This window comes from Microcaecilia unicolor, chromosome 4, assembly GCF_901765095.1.
Source record: "Microcaecilia unicolor chromosome 4, aMicUni1.1, whole genome shotgun sequence".
Taxonomy (NCBI): Eukaryota; Metazoa; Chordata; class Amphibia; order Gymnophiona; family Siphonopidae; genus Microcaecilia; species Microcaecilia unicolor.
Window position 1 is genome coordinate 80,834,444 of NC_044034.1, and position 20,259 is coordinate 80,854,702.

At 44.1% G+C, this 20,259-nt stretch overlaps 1 protein-coding gene across 1 annotated transcript in view; it reads left to right on the top strand.

Moving 5' to 3' along the window:
* NBEA (neurobeachin) overlaps nucleotides 1-20,259 on the top strand; it is a 1,994,973-nt gene that overhangs the window by 562,785 nt on the left and 1,411,929 nt on the right. Inside the window, 2 exon segments of the mRNA XM_030200381.1 lie at nucleotides 9,814-9,937; nucleotides 17,766-17,958. Coding sequence (XP_030056241.1) covers nucleotides 9,814-9,937; nucleotides 17,766-17,958 — 317 coding nt within the window.

Below are 20,259 nucleotides of genomic sequence, written 5' to 3' on the forward strand. Positions count from 1 at the left end.
CCAGTTGCCACTTAGTAGTTTTATTTATTTTATTTATTTATTGCATTTGTATCCCACATTTTCCCATCTCTTTGCAGGCTCAATGTGGCTTACAACACATCGTGAATAGTGGAAGCATATAAGAATATATACAATTAGTATGATAAAATGATCTTGGGTAACATGATAATGATAAAACATAATAGTAGTTTAACACGTGAACATGATAATGATGAGACAAACTAGTAGATTAACAAGCTAGTATTGTAAGGCATTTCTGGATAGTTGTGTTGGAGTTCATATTTGTTGGTCTTTGGGATATGCCTTGTTGAAGAAATGGGTCTTCAGTAGTTTGCAGAAGTTGGTTCATAGATCATAGTAACATAGTAACGTAGTAACATACATACATAGTAACATAGTAGATGACGGCAGAAAAAGACCTGCATGGTCCATCTAGTCTGCCCAAGATAAACTCATATCTTGAATTTGTACCTGTCTTTTTCAGAGCACAGACCGTATAAGTCTGCCCAGCAGTATTTCCCGCCTCCCAACCACCAGTCCCGTCTCCCATCACCGGCTCTGGTACAGACCGTATAAGTCTGCCCTCCCCTATCCTAGCCTCCCAACCACTAACCCCTCTTCCCCCCACCTGCTCCGCCACCCAATTTCAGCTAAGCTTCTGAGGATCCATTCCTGCTGCACAGGATTCCTTTATGCATATCCCACGCATGTTTGAATTCCGTTACTGTTTTCATCTCCACCACCTCCCGCGGGAGGGCATTCCAAGCATCCACCACCCTCTCCGTGAAAAAAATACTTCCTGACATCTTTTTTGAGTCTGCCCCCCTTCAATCTCATTTCATGTCCTCTCGTTCTACCGCCTTCCCATCTCCGGAAAAGATTTTTTTGCGGATTAATACCTTTCAAGTATTTGAACGTCTGTATCATATTACCCCTGTTCCTCCTTTCCTCCAGGGTATACATGTTCAGGTCAGCAAGTCTTTGGTCATACGTCTTGGAACGCAAATCCCATACCATTCTCGTAGCTTTTCTTTGCACCGCTTCCATTTTTTTAACATCCTTCGCAAGGTACGGCCTCCAAAACTGAACACAATACTCCAGGTGGGGCCTCACCAACGACTTGTACAGGGGCATCAATACTTCCTTTCTTCTGCTGATCACACCTCTCTCTATACAGCCTAGCAACCTTCTCGCTACGGCCACCGGCCTGTCACACTGTTTCGTCGCCTTCAGATCCTCGGATACTATCACCCCAAGATCCCTCTCCCCCTCAGTACCTATCAGACTCTCCCCGCCTAACACATACGTCTCTCGTGGGTTTCTACTCCCTAAATGCATCACTTTGCATTTCTTTGCATTGAATTTTAATTGCCAAACCTCAGACCATTCTTCTAGCTTCCTCAGATCCCTTTTCATGCTTTCCACTCCCTCCCGGGCGTCCACTCTGTTGCAAATCTTAGTATCATCCGCAAATAGGCAAACTTTACCTTCTAACCCTTCGGCAATGTCACTCACAAATATATTGAACAGAATCGGCCCCAGCACCGATCCCTGAGGCACTCCGCTACTCACCTTTCCCTCCTCCGAGCGAACTCCATTTACCACCACCCTCTGTCGTCTGTCCGTCAACCAGTTCCTAATCCAATTCACCACTTCGGGACCTATCTTCAGCCCATCTAGTTTATTTAAGAGCCTCCTGTGAGGAACCGTGTCAAAAGCTTTGCTAAAATCTAAGTAGATTACGTCTATAGCACGTCGATGATTCAATTCTCCAGTTACCCAATCAAAGAATTCAATGAGATTCGTTTGGCACGATTTCCCTCTGGTAAAACCATGTTGTCTTGGATCTTGCAGCTTGTTGGCTTCTAGGAAATTCACTATCCTTTCCTTCAGCATGGCTTCCATTACTTTTCCAATAACCGAAGTGAGGCTTACCGGCCTGTAGTTTCCAGCTTCTTCCCTATCACCACTTTTGTGAAGAGGTACCACCTCCGCCATTCTCCAGTCCCTCGGAACCTCTCCAGTCTCCAAGGATTTATTAAACAAATCTTTAAGAGGATCCGCCAGGACCTCTCTGAGCTCCCTCAATATTCTGGGGTGGATCCCGTCCGGTCCCATGGCTTTGTCCACCTTTAGCTTTCCAAGTTGTTGATACACACTCTCTTCCGTGAACGGTGCTATATCCATTCCATTCTCAGGTGTACTTTTGCCAGTCCCTCGCGGTCCTTCTCCAGGATTTTCTTCAGTGAAAACCGAACAAAAGTATCTATTTAGTAAATTGGCTTTTTCTTCATCATTATCTACATAGCGGTTCACTGTATCTTTTAGTCTCACAATTCCCTTTTTAGTTCTTCTTCGTTCACTAATATACCTGAAGAAATTTTTGTCGCCCCTCCTTACATTTCTAGCCATTTGTTCTTCCGCTTGCGCCTTCGCCAGACGTACCTCTCTCTTGGCTTCTTTCAGTTTCATCCGGTATTCCTCCCCGTGTTCCTCTTCTTGAGATTTTCTATATTTCTGGAACGCCAACTCTTTAGCCTTTATTTTCTCAGCCACTTGCTTGGAGAACCATATCGGTTTCCTTTTCCTCTTGCTTTTATGTACTCTCCTTACATAAAGGTCTGTGGCCCTATTTATTGCTTCTTTCAGCCTGGACCACTGCCCTTCCACTTCCTGTTCGTCCTCCCAGCCCATCATCTCCTTCCTCAGGTATTCCCCCATTTTACTAAAGTCAGCACGCTTGAAATCCAGGACTTTGAGTTTAGAGTGGCCGCCCTCCACTTCAGCTGTTATATCAAACCAAACCGTTTGATGGTCACTGTTTCCCAGATGTGCACACACTCACACATTTGACACACTATCCCCATTTGTGAGCACCAGATCCAGCATCACTCCCTCCCTCGTGGGTTCCGTCACCATCTGTCTGAGCAGAGCACTTTGGAAAGCATCTATGATCTCTCTACTTCTTTCCGATTTGGCAGACGGAACCTTCCAATCTACATCCGGCAGATTGAAATCTCCCATCAACAGAACCTCTTTTTTCTTTCCTAATTTTTGAATATCTGCAATCAGATCTTTATCTAGTTCCTCTAATTGTGTGGGGGGTCTGTAGACAAACACCCACGTGGACCGAAGTTCTATCCTCTCTTTTTAAGGTGATCCATATCGCTTCTTCTTTTCCCCAGGTCCCTGTCATTTCAGTCGCCATGTTATCATTCCTCACATACAGAGCTACTCCTCCACCTTTATGACCCTCTCTATCCTTCCTAAATAGATTATAGCCTGGTATGCTTGCATCCCATTCGTGGGAACTGTTGAGCCACGTCTCTGTGATTGCAACAACATCTAAGTCTGCTTCCACCATCAGGGCTTGAAGGTAATGAACTTTATTGCTTAGACTACGAGCATTTGTGGCCATTGCTTTCCACCTTTATTTCTTGGTATGTGTTTTAACATTAGTGATTTGGGGGTGTCTTTTCACTTTGGGTACCTTCATGTCTTTTTGTTCCAACTTTATTGCTTTTTCCTCTGCTTCAGTTCCATTTTCAGGAGCATTACAGTGCTGTAATTGAGCAAAAGAATTCTTTAGTGGCAACACTTGTGCGGGTGGATGCTTCTGTGTCACATGACGAAGTTTGCCTGAGCCTACTGTGAACCATCTGTTCTTATGTGGTTTTATTCTTTGAGGGAGTGGTGAGAAGCTATTTCTCTGTGCAGTCCTAGAAGCTGGTTTAATTGTATCCAATTCTTGCATTACTTTACTGAGCTCTTGTTTAAAACTAGATAGTTGAAGACAGAAAGGGCAAGCTTTAAGTCTCCAGATGATTGGCCTTGAAACTAAAGTACCACAATTATTGCAGAGAATAAAAGTCATCCTGATTTCTTGAATTGGGTATGAACAGGTGTACTTAGTTGGGGTTAACAGTCTGTAAGACTGCCTGTGTATGATTAAGTTAATGAGGTTTGGTTTGTCTATAAATGAGTGGAAAACCCTGGGGTGGGTGGGATTATAAGTCCCAAGTGCCAGCTAACTACTGTTAAGGCAATTCTCTGCGTGGGACCAGAATTTTCAAATGATTTAACTTCCAAATTTGCCCTAGAATATAAAAAATAAGCTTTCCTTGTTGTAATATAAATCCAGATATTCCCAATAATTATATCAGTTTCAACAATGTAAAATGCACTTTAGAGCCCCAATACAATACAGCCTCCCTCTCAGAGCTTGGTAGGAAGAGAAAAAGAAAGAAAATAAGAGGTTTCACAGGGCAAAATTAATTAAGCACTAAGCATTAAATTAAAGAGAATATCAGGAATCTCACCGTAGCCAGCAAGTTGAGAAGTTTGGAATTTAAAAGGTCCAAATTTGTTATACTTTAGAGGAGTTTGCTTCAGGTACAGAGAGGTCAGCACCTGAGCAAAGTTAGAAATGGTTTGACCCCTATTCAGAGCTCAACCCTTACCTCCTGCTGTGTAATGATTAAGTCCCAAGTGCCAGCTTTTTAGGTTGCGCAGCAGCGCGTTCCAGAATTTTGTGCTCAGGTAGGAAAAGGTTGACGCATGCGTTGACTTGTATTTTAGACCTTTGCAGTTGGGGAGGTGAAGATTGAGGAATGTTCTGGATGATTTTTTGGCATTCCTGGGTGGTAGGTCTCTCTGGTCTGACATGTAGGCTTGGGCGTCTCCGTGGATGATTTTGTGAACTAGGGTACATGTTTTGAACGTGATGCGTTCTTTAAGTGGGAGCCAATGTAGCTTTTCTCGTAGGGGTCTAGCACTTTCATATTTTGATTTACTGAATATGAGTCTGGGTGCAGTATTCTGAGCTGTCTGAAGTTTTTTGATTATTTGCTCTTTGCAGCCTGCGTGGAGTGCATTGCAGTAATCTAGATGACTGAGTACCATTGATTGTACCAGGTTGCGGAAGACGATTCTTGGGAAGAAAGGTCTTACTCTTTTTAGTTTCCACATTGAGTGGAACATTTTCTTGGTGGTGTTTTTCGCGTGACTCTCAAGTGTTAGGTGTCGATCAATGGTAACTCCAAGGATTTTTAGGGTGTCTGAAATTGGAAGATTCAATTTTAGTATGTTAATGGTGGTGAATTTGTTCGTGTTATGTTACGAGGTTAGTATTAGGCATTGGGTTTTTTCTGCATTGAGTTTCAGTTGAAATGCGTCCACCCAGGTGTGCATGATATGTAGGCTTTGGTTGATGTCATTGGAAATTTCCTTTACATCTTGTTTAAATGGGATGTAGATCGTTACGTCGTCTGTGTATATGTATGGGTTGAGGTTTTGGTTTGATAGTAGTTTCGCCAAGGGTATCATCATTAAGTTGAATAAGGTCGGTGAGAGGGGGGATCCCTGTGGGACTCCGCATTCAGGTATCCATGTAGCTGGTGTAGTCGAGTTGGATGTCATTTGGTATGATCGCGTGGTTAGGATCCCTCTGAACCAGTTGAGAACGTTGCCTCCAATTCCGAAATACTCGAGGATATGGAGTAGTATTCCGTGATCAACCATGTCGAAGGCGCTGGACATATCAAATTGTAGAAGTAGTATGTTTTTACCGTTTGCAATCGTTTGTTTAAATTTGTTCATGAGAGTAACTAGTACCGTTTCCGTACTGTGGTTAGACCGGAATCCTGACTGGGAATCGTGTAAAATTGAGAATTTGTGTAAGTAGTTTATGAGTTGTTTGGTTACCATCCCTTATGTTATTTTGGTTATTAAGCGAATGGATGCTACTGGCCTATAGTTCATTAATTCACTAGCACTCTTCTTTGCGTCTTTGGGTATGGGGGTGAGTAGAATGTTTCCTCTTTCCTTCGTGAAGAGTCCAATTTGTAACATATAGTTCACGTGATTCGTGAGGTCTGTTATAAATTGTTGAGGGGCAGATGTCATAAGGTTGTTTGGGCATATGTCTAATTTGTAGTGAGATTTTGCGTATCTTTTGAGCATTTGTGAGATAAGATCATCCGATAATATCTCGAAGTTGGTCCAGGTTCTGTCTGCTGGGTATATACCAGGGTCTGGATCTAGACAGTCAAGGAGTGTGGCGTAGTCGGTGGTACAGACTGGTATTTTAAGTCGTATTTGTATGATTTCCTCATTAAAGTATCTTGCGAGTTCGTCTGCTCCTGGATGTAATTGGTGTGGTATCTAGTAGTTTTTTCACGAGTTGAAAGAGTTTGTGTGTCTTTGAAGTTCGGTCCAATTTCCGTTTTATAAAATAGTCTTTTAGTTTGTCTTATGGTATATTTATATTTTCTTTGAAGTTGTTTCATCACAAACTCTCTGGGTAACTTGGCATCTCCCCTCCGCAGTCCCCCCCCCCCCCCCCCATAGTTCATCACCTTCCTCCTTCCCCAGCAGGTCCAGATTTTCTTTTGTCCCTTCCTCTTTTAGTCTAACATATCTCCGGCTCTTCCTGTGTGTCCAACAACTCTCCTGCCCTCCCCACGAATCCAGCAGCTCTCCTTCCCCCTGCCTAGCCCCACTGTGCTTCAAACCTGTCTCCTTGCTCCCTCCTCCCCGAAGGCGAGTTAGCAGCTTTCCTGATGCCCGCCCCTGTGGGTACAAACAACTGTCCCACTTCTGCCCATGCCAGCAGCGCTTCAAACTTGTAAACTTGCTGCAGCAGCGATCAACAGATGCACCTTTTTTTTTAATGGGAAAATTATTGCTTCTTTAAAGGTATGTAGAAGTAGACCCTGCTCAAGAGAAGTATTTACAATATCAATTAACCAGTTCAGCATGGTCTTGGTCCATTCTTGGTCCAGGTAAACTGATTCAGTATTATACACCAAAACATTAGGTTTCAAGAGAGCCTAATTGTTTAATCCTATACAAAGAGAGAGAATTATTCCAGTTTAGAGTCAGAAGACCCCTTGGCTATATTAACCTCTTATCATATTTCTTTCTCCAGATATGCATTTCAAGGAGTCTACATAAAAATACTCAGTTGCTCGCTCTCCCCACCTTCCTCCCTTTTGGCCAAACTCCCTTAACCCAAAGGATTTTTCATCCCTCTAAACATTTCTTTGGGTTTGTGTTTAGCTTTTTCAGTAACCTAGGAGAGTGCCATCGTAACTTAAATTTCATGAAGGTATCTATTGGTCTCCTCTCTCTGAACTGTTTATCTTCTAGACCTGTTTTTCAAAGGAGCTGGAATACCATTGTTATAATTTGACCTGACCACAGGGGCGAGGCTACAATTGAGTGAGCCTGGTAAAAAATGGTAGGAACCACCTTTTACTAGGCCTACTAATCCCTCCCCCCAACCTGCAATCTAGTATTTCTCCCTTTCTCTCAAATCCCCCCCCCCCCCCCCCAACACTTCTTTCAAATTTGTCTGTACACTAAAGTTTGCTGGCAGTGAAATGGCTTCACCACCATTGTCATTGACCTGCCTAAGCCTTCCATTTTCACGTGTCCTGTCCCCTTTTGATGCCGCTTTGTTCTTGCATGGTTAGGATGCATCGGAGGGAACAAGTTGCAGGCAGTGGTGGAGAAGCTCTTCCACTGCCATCAGCATTTAGTGTACAGACAAATTTAAGTATAGTATTGTTGAAAGAAAGGAAGGGATGTCGGATTGCTTGCAGGAGACTGGAGGGAGAGATGCTGGACCATAGGTGGATGAGGAGATGGATGAAAAAGTGGCAGGGGATGGGAGGAGGGAGAGATGCTAGACGGAGGGAGGGAGGGAAGACAGAGAGAGAAAGGGAAGAAAGAGGTGCTGGACAATAGGGATTGAAGAAGGAAAAAGAGAGGGAGAGATGCTGGACCACTGTGGTGGAGAAGGGAGAAAAGCTTTACCATGCCTCAAAGAATGGGGAGGAGGGATTGGAATGGAGGAAGAGGGGATTAGCAGTGAGAAGGGTAAATGAAGCGAGGGGAGGGTGAAGGAGCTGGAGAAAGTGGGAAAAGGTTGTGAGGCACTGGAAAGAAACAGATGAAAGGGACAGACTGGTAACAGGATGATGAAACCGGGTAGCAGGTAAGAGGAAAGAAGGGGCTGGATGCCAGGAGGTATTGAATGATAGATAATGAACTGATGTTGTGAGGGAGTGAGACTTGGAGGAAGATAGTGATAGTATCTGAGGACCTTAAGGCGACGAAACAGTGTGACAAAGCGGTGGCTGTAGCTAGAAGATTGCTAGGCTGTATAGAGAGAGGTGTGACCAGCAGAAGAAGAGGTTTTAATACCCCTATATAAGACGTTGGTGAGGCCCCACCTGGAGTATTGTGTTCAGTTTTGGAGGCCATATCTTGAGAAGGATGTTAAAAAAAATGGAAGCGGTGCAAAGAAAAGCTACGAGAATGGTATGGGATTTGCGTTACAAGACGTATGAGGAGAGACTTGTTGACCTGAACATATGTATACCCTGGAGGAAAGGAGAAACAGGGGTGATATGATAAAGACGTTCAAATATTTGAAAGGTATTAATCTGCAAACGAACCTTTTCCGGAGAGGGGAAGGCGGTAGAACTAGAGGACATGAAATGAGATTGAAGGGGGGCAGACTCAAGAAAAATGTGAGGAAGGATTTCTTCACGGAGAGAGTGGTGGATGCTTGGAATACCCTCCCGCGGGAGATGGTGGAAATTAAAACGGTAACGGAATTCAAACATGCATGGGATAAACATAAAGGAATCCTGTTCAGAAGGAATGGATCCTCAGGAGCTTAGCCGAGATTGGGTGGCAGAGCTGGTGGGGGGAGGCGGGGCTGGTGGTTGAGAGGCTGGGATAGTGCTGGGCAGACTTATATAGTCTGTGCCCTGAAGAGGACAGGTACAAATCAAGGTAGGGTATACACAAAAAGTAGCACATATGAGTTTATCTTCTTGGGCAGACTGGATGGACCGTGCAGGTCTTTTTCTGCTGTCATCTACTATGTTACTATGTTACATGAAGTCTGGGAAGAGGATGAGAGTGGAAGATACAGAAAGCTCATTTAAATAGCATTTAAAATCTATATAAGGGAAACATGACCCCCCCCCCCCCCCCCCCCAAGCAGTAGTTGCATCATTTTGATGGTGGCACTGCACTGGGTAGGAGCAACTGTTCATCACTCTTGCCTGAAGGACCACCAGTAATGTAAATGGTAGACCCTTTCATGTGGTCTGGGGCCTTTGGGGGGAGGGGGGAATTTGGGAGGTTTGGATCCTTTTTGGGGATAGGGTTGGGGGTAGCCAGATCTTTTGGGGGTTATGGGAGAGGCTTGAGCTAGAGGGGGGTTTGCTCTGTTGGCCTAGGAACATGAGGCTGTGGCTTTGCAGCCCAATGCTACCGGGCTGTTGAATAAGCTGCTTGGTAAGGTAGCTTGCAAGCAGCAGCATTCTTTTATTTTCATGGGCCTCACCAACCTGTGGGACTGAGATACTACAAGTTGCTGAATCCCATGGCATATCAAGTTGTGTAAAAGATTGTCTTTTACCACACCTTCATAACTTCCCTCTTAAATGAAACAAAAACAAATTTGTCAAGATGCTGGATGGAAAAAAAAGATTTTTGGTTATGATGATGTTTTAATTGTAAGAAGAAAATGCTGATTTAGCAAATCCCAATTGTAAAATCTGTAAGAGTTTTTTTGCTGCTCTTTAAAATTGACTGCTGGGTACTCTGTATTTTTCATGTTTGGTTACCATGTACCAATAACTGATCTGTAGTTAAAAAGCTGAAGTTATTGTAACAAATATTTAATTTTATTATAAAATGCTCATTGTTCTGTGTATTTAAAGAGCACAGCTTGTTTTTTTCTGATTGTTTTTTTATGAAACTTTTGAAAATGTGTTTTTTTCCCCCCCCAAGTGATTCTTAAAGTTGTAGCAACTCTTTTAAAGAACTCCACTCCAAGTGCAGAACTGATGGAAGTCCGTCGCTTGTTTTTATCTGATATGATCAAGCTTTTCAGCAATAGCCGAGAAAACAGACGGTAGGTAAACTGTAGTACTACACTTGGTGGCAATTTACAAAGCTTGTAGTTCAACTTTTTTCCAACTTTTACTTCCTTACGACATTGTGGTACTGACAAAGACATATTTTTGTCTCTATAATACTTTGATAGTTTATTCTGAAAAATTTGTGAATTACATAAACATTGACTACATAAACATAAACTGCTTGTTTCTCTGCCCCATCCCAGCTGACATCATAGGAGCAGACAGCCAATCGGCTGAGGGAAAGCCCATATGATGTCAGGTGGGGGGGATGAGAAATAAGCAGACAGCCAATCTACTGCTATGATGTCAGCTGGGGGAGGGGCTTTCAGCAAGGAGGAGTTTCTCCAGTGAAAATCATTGGAGCAGCCTGAGGGAAGTTGGAGCCAGAATCGGAGTACTGGAGACAGGGGTACAGTAGACCCAGCAAGTACTGCAAGGGAAAGGAGAGAGTACAGCAGCAGGATTTCTGGGCATAAGCAGAACATGGACACTTACCAAGAGACTGCTCTGTGCATGTGCTAGGTGCTTTCACTACCGAGCTGCTTGTTGAATTTACATGAATCTCACTTGCATGCATTGCTCACTATTTCAAAATTGGTAACTTTTACAGTGGATCTAAACGGACATTGTTTTTAACGGGGACTTTAGAGCATTAGCCCCCAAGTCTTGTCAGCTCAGAAGTGTACCGCAAGGACATACCTGAGGCTTTTAGGCATGCTGCCACTTCCACAGCCACCTGCCATGCCACTATCAGGGCTATTTTTATATCATCTTACGTGAATTCTTCACAATGACCAGCCAGTGTTGGAATGCCTACAGCCATTCCCAAAGGGAAGGAGATGCGCATAGCTGCCCAGGTGGTATGAGTTAAACTCTGTAATCACTTTCCTGTGGGTAACAAACTGAAAGCATGCAGTTGTCAGGGGTGCTGACAATTTCCTTCAAGAATCTGTCCAGACCCCCTTTAAACTCAGCAAGACCAGCTGCCGTCACTACCTTCTCTGGCAATGAGTTCCAGAGTCTAACTACGCGCTGAGTAAAGACTAACTTTCTCCGATTTGTTTTAAACCTACCACATTCTAATTTCATCTTGTGTCCCCTGGTTCTATTATTGTTAGAAAGTGTAAACAAACGCTTCACATCTGTCTGCTCTACCCCACTCATTATTTTGTAGACCTCTATCATATCGCCCCTCAGCCGCCTTTTCTTCAGGCTAAAGAGTCCTGGCTGTCTTAACCTCTCCTTATAGGGTAGTTGTCCCATCCCTTTTATCATTTTTGTCGCCCTTCTCTGCTCCTTCTCCAATTCCCTTATATCCTTTTTGAGATGAGGCGACCAGAACTGAACACAATACTCCAGGTATTCATTTGGAAGACAAGCCCAGGGCTAAGATGCTCAATGTCCTGGGCTACGAGTTTCCTCCTAGGAAGGCTGTGACTGTCCCCCTCCACGAGGTACTAAAGGAAATTCTTGATAGGAACTTGGAGTCCCCGCTGTCAGTCTCTGTCCTACCTAAGAAGGTCGCCACCATGTATTGGATCCACAGCACACCTTGCTGGTTTTGATAGGCCCCATTTGCCTAACAATTCCATGGTGGTGGAATCCTCTTTCAGAAGGACCAGGAGTTTTAGAGACTATGTCTCAGGATTCCCAAGCAGAGAAGCTATGTTCCAGGCATCAGTGCTCATATTCCATATACAGTCTTACTAGCTCTTTACTAGTGTGTACTGTGGGTCTCAGTGCGCAAGCTGTTAGATTTGAGACTCTGCCCTCCAGAGCAGGACAAATCGGTACGCCAGTTGGCCAAGCAGCAGAAGACATGTTGTAAGTTCTTGGCCAGGGACACCTATGACACCTTCGATGTGGCATCCAGGATCTCTGCTCAGAATATAGCAGTGCGCTGATCCTCATGGCAATGTGTTTCTGACTTGGAACAGTCAGTTCAGCAGAGGTTGGTGAATACCCTTTGCCCGGGGGGTTAACCTGTTTGGAGAGTGGTTGAGGAAGTTGCTGACCAAATCAAGAATAACACTGATACCATTTTTTCTCTCTCCTGCTGGGCACCTTCTGCAACAGCCTCCTCATCTAAGAGGTTTTTTGTTAAGTCGAGGAGGGGTGCCTACTACTGTCAGAGACTTAGGTACGCCACCTCTTCTTGCCAGGCCGCTCAGGCTCAACCCCAGCACACTCTTCTCATCAGTGTGCTCCTAAGGCCCCTGCTACTCCCCAGTCAAGACAGGGGATGAGCTTTTGACTGGCTCCAGCAGAGTATTGCCGCTGTAAAAGTGTCCATCCTGGATGACCTGCAGGTTAGAGGGAGGCTGAGCTTCTTCTACGAAAGGTGGCCCCTTATTACCTCTAAGCAGCACAGAGAGGGTACGATGTACAGAACAAAGTCCAAACAGTGAAAAGAAGCACCAGGAGCCTTCAAAATTGGGACACAATTTCTTTAATCATATAACTTAAACATCAATTCTTTCCTAAATGATCCGACATAGGCCGTGTTTCAGCACACAGCACCTGTGTCAGGGGTCAATTGGGTTGTGATTTCTAAGGAGCAGCTGGAGCTTTCTCCTTTGGGGATGACAATTTGGTTGATTGTCCCACTTAATACAAATAAAATACGCTGGATCGCTCAGCAAACCTGGAGCCGGAATGGTCCCTTCATACTCTGATTTTTATCATCCAAAGGCCCATGCAGTCGAGCCCGTTCCACCGGGGGAAAAAAGGTTGGGATTCTATTCCAGGTACTTGTGCAAAAGAGAACGGGGGGGGGGGGGGGGTGCATCCTATCATAGAACTAAGGACCCTGAACAAATTGCTGGTCAAGGAAAAGTTCAGGATGGTTTCCCTGGGCACCCTTCTTCCGATGAGTCACTAAAACGATTGGCTATGCTCTCTGGAATTAAAGGATGCATACACGCACATCCCAATACTTCTTGCTCACCAGAAGTATCTTTTGTTTCAGCTGGGAACACACCAATTCCAGTACCGCGTGTTGCCATTTGGCTTCACTTCAGCACCCAGGGTCTTTAACCAAATGCATAGCAGTAGTCACAGCATCACTACACAGGCTTGGCGGTGCATGTTTTCCCTTATCTTGATGATTGGCTGTTAAAGAGCTTGTCGGAGGACGGTGCTTGGGAGTCCATGCGGATGACTTCGGGTGCTAGAGTCTAGGGTTCGTTATAAACTACCCCAAGTCCTATCTTTACCCTGTCCAGCAATTGGAATTCATTGGAGCTCTGATCAATAAGCTGAAGGTTTGAGCTTTTCTCCCAGGAAAGAGAACGGATACTCTAGTCGTTTTGGCTTCTCAGCTTCAAGTCTCTCAGCAGGTTACAACTGAACAGATGTTGCGGCTGTTAGGCTACATGGATTCCACAGTTTGTGACACCCATGACATGCCATCACATGGAATCAGCCCAATGGACCCTAGGTTCCCATTGATGTCAAGCTACAGAAGATCTAGAGGATGTCATCCGAGTGTCTCCAGAGCTTGTTCACTCTCTGCTTTGGTGGATCATTCAATCCAATTTGACTCTGGGCCTGCTGTTCTTAATTTTTCAGCATCAAAATGTTCTGACAATGGATGCATCTCTCCTGTGTTGGGGAGCTCATGTAGATGGACTTCACACACAAGGAGCCTGGCCCGTCTAGGAAACAGGTCTTCAGGTTAACCTTCTGGAGCTCTGGCTGATCTGGAACGCTCTAAAGTCTTTCAGAGATCGGCTGTCTCACGAAATTGTGCTTGTTCAAAAGACAACCAGGTTGCAATGTATTACACCCACAATTGGGGGGGCACCGGATCACACCCTCTGTGTCAGGAGCCTGTCCGGATGTGGTGTTGGGCTTGCTAGTATGGCATGTTCCTTCAAGCCACTTATCTGGTGGGCAAAAACAACAGACTGGCTGACAGGATGAGCAGGATCATGCAACCTTACGAGTGGTCTCTCAGCATTGGCGTTGCCTGTGAGATCTTCCGAGCATAGGGTGCTCTCTCGGTGGATCTCTTTGCCATTCATCTGAATCACAAAGTCCCTCAGTACTGTTCCAGACTTCAGGCTCATGACAGACTAGCGTCAGAAGCCTTCCACCTGCATTGGGGGATGGGCCTTCTGTTTGGATATTCTCCCATACCTCTTGTAGGGAATACTTTGCTGAAACTCAAGCAAGACCATGGGACCATGATCTGGATCGCACCTTACTGGCTATGGCAGATCTGGTTCCCTCTTCTTCTGGAGTTATCCTCTGAAGAGCAGTGGAGATTGGACTGTTTTCCAACCCTTATCACACAGAACGAGGAATCTCTTCTGCATTCTAACCTCCAGTCTCTGGCCCTCACAGCCTGCATGTTGATAGCCTAGAATTTGCTTTGTTTTCTGTCGAAGGGTGTCTCCCGGGTCTTGCTGGCTTCTAGGAAAGATTCCACTGAGAGGTGTTATTCTTTCAAATGGAGGAGGTTTGCTGTTTTGTCTGAGGGTTAGGCCCTATATTCCTGTGTCCTGTCCTACACAGACCCTGATAGAATACCATTTACACCTATCCGAGTCTGGTCTCAAGACCAACTCCGTAAGAGTTCACCTCGGTGCAATTAGTGCTTGTTATCGTGTAGAGGGTAAGCCCATCTCTGGACAGCCTCTAGTTGTTTGCTTCATGAGAGGTATGCTTTTGTCAAAGCCAACTGTCAAACCTCTGCCTGTGTCATGGGACCTCAGTGTCGTTCTCATCTAGATGATGAAAGCTACTTTCGATGCATAGACTTCCTGCCATCTGAAGTACTTGACCTGGAAGGTTACTTCAGCTTGTAGAGTTAGTGAGCTTCAGGCTCTAGTAGCGGATGCAACTTATATTAAGTTTCATCATAACAGAGTAGTCCTCCGCATGCACCCTAAGTTCCTACCTAAGGTTCGTGTCAGAGTTCCTTGTGAACCAGTCGATTGTCTTGCCAACATTCTTTCCCCGACCTCATGCCCATCCTGGCGAGAGCACCTTGCACACCTTGGACTGCAAGTGAGCATTGGCTTATTACGTTGAGGATACAAAGCCCTACAGACAGTCTGCCCAATTTATTGTTTCTTTTGATTCCAACAGGAAGGGGTTTGCCATCAGGGAAATACACAATCTCTAATTGGCTGGCAGATTGCATTTCTTTCACTTATGCCCAGTCTGGGCTGAACCTGGAGAGTCATGTCAAGCCTCACAAAGTCAGAGCCATGGCTGCGTCAGTAGCCCACTTGCGATAAGCATCCATTGAAGAAATTTGCAAGGCTGCAACCTGGTCTTCAATACAGACATTCATATCTTATTACTGCCTTGAGCAGGATACCCGACGTGACAGTTGGTTTGGGCAGACAGTGTTGCAGAATCTGGGGTCTAGAATTAGAATCCAACTTCATTCTCCTAGGCCCATTTTATTCTGTTCCATGCTGCACTCTCAGTTTGTATATAGTTTCAGGTTAATAATCTGTGTTATGTCCTCATTGTTGCTAGACCCAATTGACCAATGTTTGTTGTTTTTAGTGAGCCTGGATGCTAAGGATACCCCATTTGTGAGAATTAATGGCCTGCTTGTCCTCGGAGACAGAGAAGATACTTACCTCTGGCAGGTATTCTCAGAGGACAGCAAGTCTTACATTCTCACAAACCGTCCCACCTCTCCTTGTAGTTGTCTCCTATTTTTTCCTTTTTATGCTGTACTATTTAACTGCGGTAGCTCCCTCTTTGCGGCGGATGAGAAGACACCTGCGCATGCATGGTAGAGCATGTTTTGCACTCCACAAAGCTGTATAAAGCTTCTTATAAGCTCGTGCTTCACCCCGTTACCCAATTGTAAGAATATAAGGCCTGTTGTCCTCTGAGAATATCTGCTAGAGGTATCTTCGCTGTCTCCTCTGACCTATCCCTGACCAAAGAATGTCTCTCTAATCCTATTAATAAAAGTGTGATGTTATAAACAACGGGGTCAATATGCAGCCAGCTTCGCTCAGTGTTTTGCTGACCATTGCCACTGGCATTATGCATGGAGATTTGATACCATGCCAGGTACAAGCTTTGGCGTTTAATTTCTGGGTTCACATAGCTGGCTTTGGAGCATTTCATAAAGATTGGACTGACTTTTATGTTGTTCTACTTATGCAGTTATCTTGGCCAGTAAGGTGCTGAATATTGGCACTTAACTGGCCAAATGCTGACTCTGCCCCCGGAAAGACCCTAAACAGCTGGTTTTGAGATAGGTGGAAACTGGACATTTTCAGTGGCACTAACTAGTTAGCCTTGAACAGGTGATTAACCAGCCAAGATCTGTTTCTGGCCAGTTAAATTACCTTGAATATTACTACTACTACTTGACATTGACCTGAATGTGCTTATGTTCACCTGCATACACTTTTGGCAGTACTCAAAAAATCACACATTTTATCTGCAGTAAAAACTAATGGACAAATTTTATTTTTGAAATAGATGGGTTTTATAATATTGTGCATACTGTCACGAAGAAGCGTTTTGTGTATAAGTAGCATAGTTCTTGTATGCTAAAAAGTATTTTTATCCTTGTACTTTAAATACAGTGGTATTGCCCTTCAGAGTACCTTTACCATTCACATTATGTGCTTAATCCTTATAATAATAATGCATGTTACCTATTATAAAATGGTTTGCTGTGAATCTTTTCACAGATTGAGTACCTGACTGATTAGTACCTAAACTTAAGTCAGAGTGCACTTTTGTATCATGCTGTGCTTAAAGACAATTTAATTAACAAAATCCAGATTGTCCTTCTCTTCTACCTAATGGGCTTTTCAGCTGCCCCTTAGGTGTCTTTTTCCTGTGGTAGAAAAGTAAAGGGGAAGGGGGACAATTTCAGATTTTTTCAACACTTTTCAATGCTCATAGTGGTCAGTTTGTGGCTGATGATTGACTATCTGTATTCCTGCCTTTCTGAATCTGTGGCAGCCATAAGAAGCAGCCCAGCTCCCCTCAGAATTGTTATGATATTTAATTTTTTAAAGTTGAAATTTAAAAGAATCCATTGCTATTTATCTTGGACTAGACAGTGCGGGATGCAACCCATTTCTGGTTCCTTGTTCCAAGTAGGAAGGAGTCAAGTTTTCTCTCAACTTGTGGCAGAACAGATTTAATATAGATCTTGCCATACCTCTTCGGGGCAAGGGGTGTGGCAGATCACCTTCAGCTTTTCTAAGCTGGACAGGGATGGTGACAATATCTGTAGTGCCTAATGTTGTATATAAAAACACTTGTAAAAAAAAAAGTGTATTGTTTTGTCTTTAATGAGGCTTCCTGGGAGTTAGACTTAGGCAAAGAGTAGGCATTTCTGCTATTATTTGTATACTTTTATTCAGCAATCTTTTAATTTTAACAAAGTTGTATAAATCTTAAATTAAAAGAAAATTTAAAAAATTTGATTTGTTTGCTTAATTTTCTTCAAATGTTTTGAATATGGGCCAACAATACTTAACTAAGAGCAAGGATGCTGCATTTATTTCTTCATGGTTTTCAAAGTTAAAATTTTGTATGTACTTTGTTAATGTACAGAGTGGAACATTTTAAGAGATATGTGACAGGTCATTATTTGTAGTGTAATATCCACCTCTGTATTTGGATGTATTGTACTTGAAGATAATGAAAGAGCTGGCACAATAATTGTTTTACCAATTATCTGTCTCCATCTTCAAAAACATTTTAAGGTATGTTTTTTGCCATTTATCAAATTTAAAATTTTTTTGCATACAGTACTGTTCTGTTTTTAATGAATTGGAAAATAAGTGGTTTTACTTGTTAAATGTTTGAATTTATTTGCAGATGTCTCCTGCAGTGTTCTGTCTGGCAAGACTGGATGTTTTCTCTTGGTTATATTAACCCCAAGAACTCTGAGGAACAGAAGATTACAGAGATGGTGTACAATATTTTTCGAATTTTATTGTATCATGCAATAAAATATGAATGGGGAGGATGGCGAGTCTGGGTTGATACTCTCTCCATAGCCCATTCAAAGGTAGTTTATTAATGGTATTGTTATATGTAATTTGTTCAAGGTTGCTTGTGAAGTAGATATTTTCTATGTAAACATGTGTAGATAAGTCCAAAGGCTCATGTCCAAATGCAGAGGATGATTGAGAAATTTGGGTACTACAAAAATGTACATTGTATAAAATATTGAAAATATCACCTGGTGATTCTGCAAAGGAAGTGTGTATAGGTACAAAGGGGAGATTTTTATAGTCAATTTGTAGTGCTGACACACAAGGGGTAATTCTATAACTGGGCACCACAATTTAGGTGCCTATATGCCGCACACTGAGAGTGCTAAGTATATAACAGCATCTGGGCACCAAGATTTCATTACAGAATACTAGTGTAAATTGGGACCAGCATGCCCCATTTAAGCATGCCTACTTATGCATTGTCAATGGCAAATGTAAATGGGTGTGCCTAAATGTGGCAATTTACCACATAACTTACACTGTTCTGTAATTTAATGTGTTTAAATGTTAGTTCCTGCTCATGCTTCTCCCCAAAGATTGCCCCCTTGCAATTACTTGATAAGCGATTTGCGCGCATCATTTATATAATAGTGCTGAGCACTCAGCTAGCAGTTTATACATGTAGTATTCTATAAATTTATATGTGTAGTTGGTGCATAAATGTAGGTGCCATGTTTTAGAATGGGAAGAATAGTTTGTGTTTAGGGTTCATGAATGTAGGAGTCTTAGAGTAGCCCTGGAGCCTAGTCTCCATCTAAAACTTGAATGCAGTGACCAAACTAACGTAAATTGAGAACAGATTGAAAACCTCATATTAGCTGCAAGGGAAGACGCTTGATGCCTAATCCTGGTTACATTTAAGCTGGAAGCCTTGAACAGCAACAAGAAATTGCAGGGTTGAAAACAAAATCAAATGATCTTACATAAGTCATTTTATGAATTATATATTATACTAGTAAAAAAGGCCCGTTTCTGACACAAATGAAATGGGCGCTAGCAAGGTTTTCCTCGGAGTGTGTATGTTTGGGAGAGTGACTGTTTGAGTGTCAGAGTGAAAGTGTGAGTCCAATCCATGCTCCTCTGTCACCTGGCCCCTCTATTCATCCCTATCCAGCAATTCCGCTCTCTCCCTGAGGCCTGCCCTGCAATCCATATGCATCCATGGCCATCTGTCCCCTCCATTCATCCCTATCCAGCAATTCCCCTCTCCCTGAGTCCTGCCCTTCCAATCCATGCCCATCCATGCTCCTTTGTCACCTGGCCCCTCCATTCATCCCTATCCAGCAATACCCCTCTCTCCCTGAGGCCTGCCCTGCAATCCATATCCATCCATGCCCATCTGTCCCCTCCATTCATCCCTATCCAAAAAAGGCCCGTTTCTGACACAAATGAAACGGGCGCTAGCAAGGTTTTCCTCGGAGTTTGTATGTTTGGGAGAGTGTATGTGAGAGTGACTGTTTGAGAGTCAGAGTGAAAGTGTGAGTCCAATCCATGCTCCTCTGTCACCTGGCCCCTCCATTCATCCCTATCCAGCAATTCCGCTCTCTCCCTGAGGCCTGCCCTGCAATCCATATGCATCCATGGCCATCTGTCCCCTCCATTCATCCCTATCCAGCAATTCCCCTCTCCCTGAGTCCTGCCCTTCCAATCCATGCCCCTCTGTCACCTGGCCCCTCCAATCATCCCTATCCAGCAATACCCCTCTCTCCCTGAGGCCTGCCCTGCAATCCATATCCATCCATGCCCATCTGTCCCCTCCATTCATCCCTATCTAGCAATTCCCCTCTCTCCCTGAGTCCTGCCCTCCCAATCCATGCCCATCCATGGTCCTCTGTCCCCTGCCCCCTCCATTCATCCCTTTCCAGCAATTGCCCTCTCTCCCTGAGCCCTGCCCTCCCAATCCATGGCCATCCATGCTCCTCTGTCCCCTGCCGCCTCCATTCATCCTTTTCCAGCAAGTCCCCTCTCTCCCTTCCATGACCCCCCCTCGCATCCATGCTCCTCTTCTCCCCCCCCCCCCCTTCGCATCCATGCTGTCGTTTCTCCCCTGCCCTCCCGCTCCCATTGTTGTACTTTACTGGCCACCCTCTTCTCTCCTCCCAACATGCGTGTTTTTGTTTTTTTCTTGTTTTTAAATTTACCTCCGTGGCGGTTCCGGCAGCGAAGCGTCAGGGAAGGAGGCGGTGCTCCCGACGTGTAGTTTCCCTTCGCTGTGTTCCGCCTTCTTTTGACGTCATCCTTGACGTCAGAAGAAGGCGGAACACATGGAAGGGAAGGCTAGACGTCGGGAGCGCCGCCTCCTTCCCTGACGC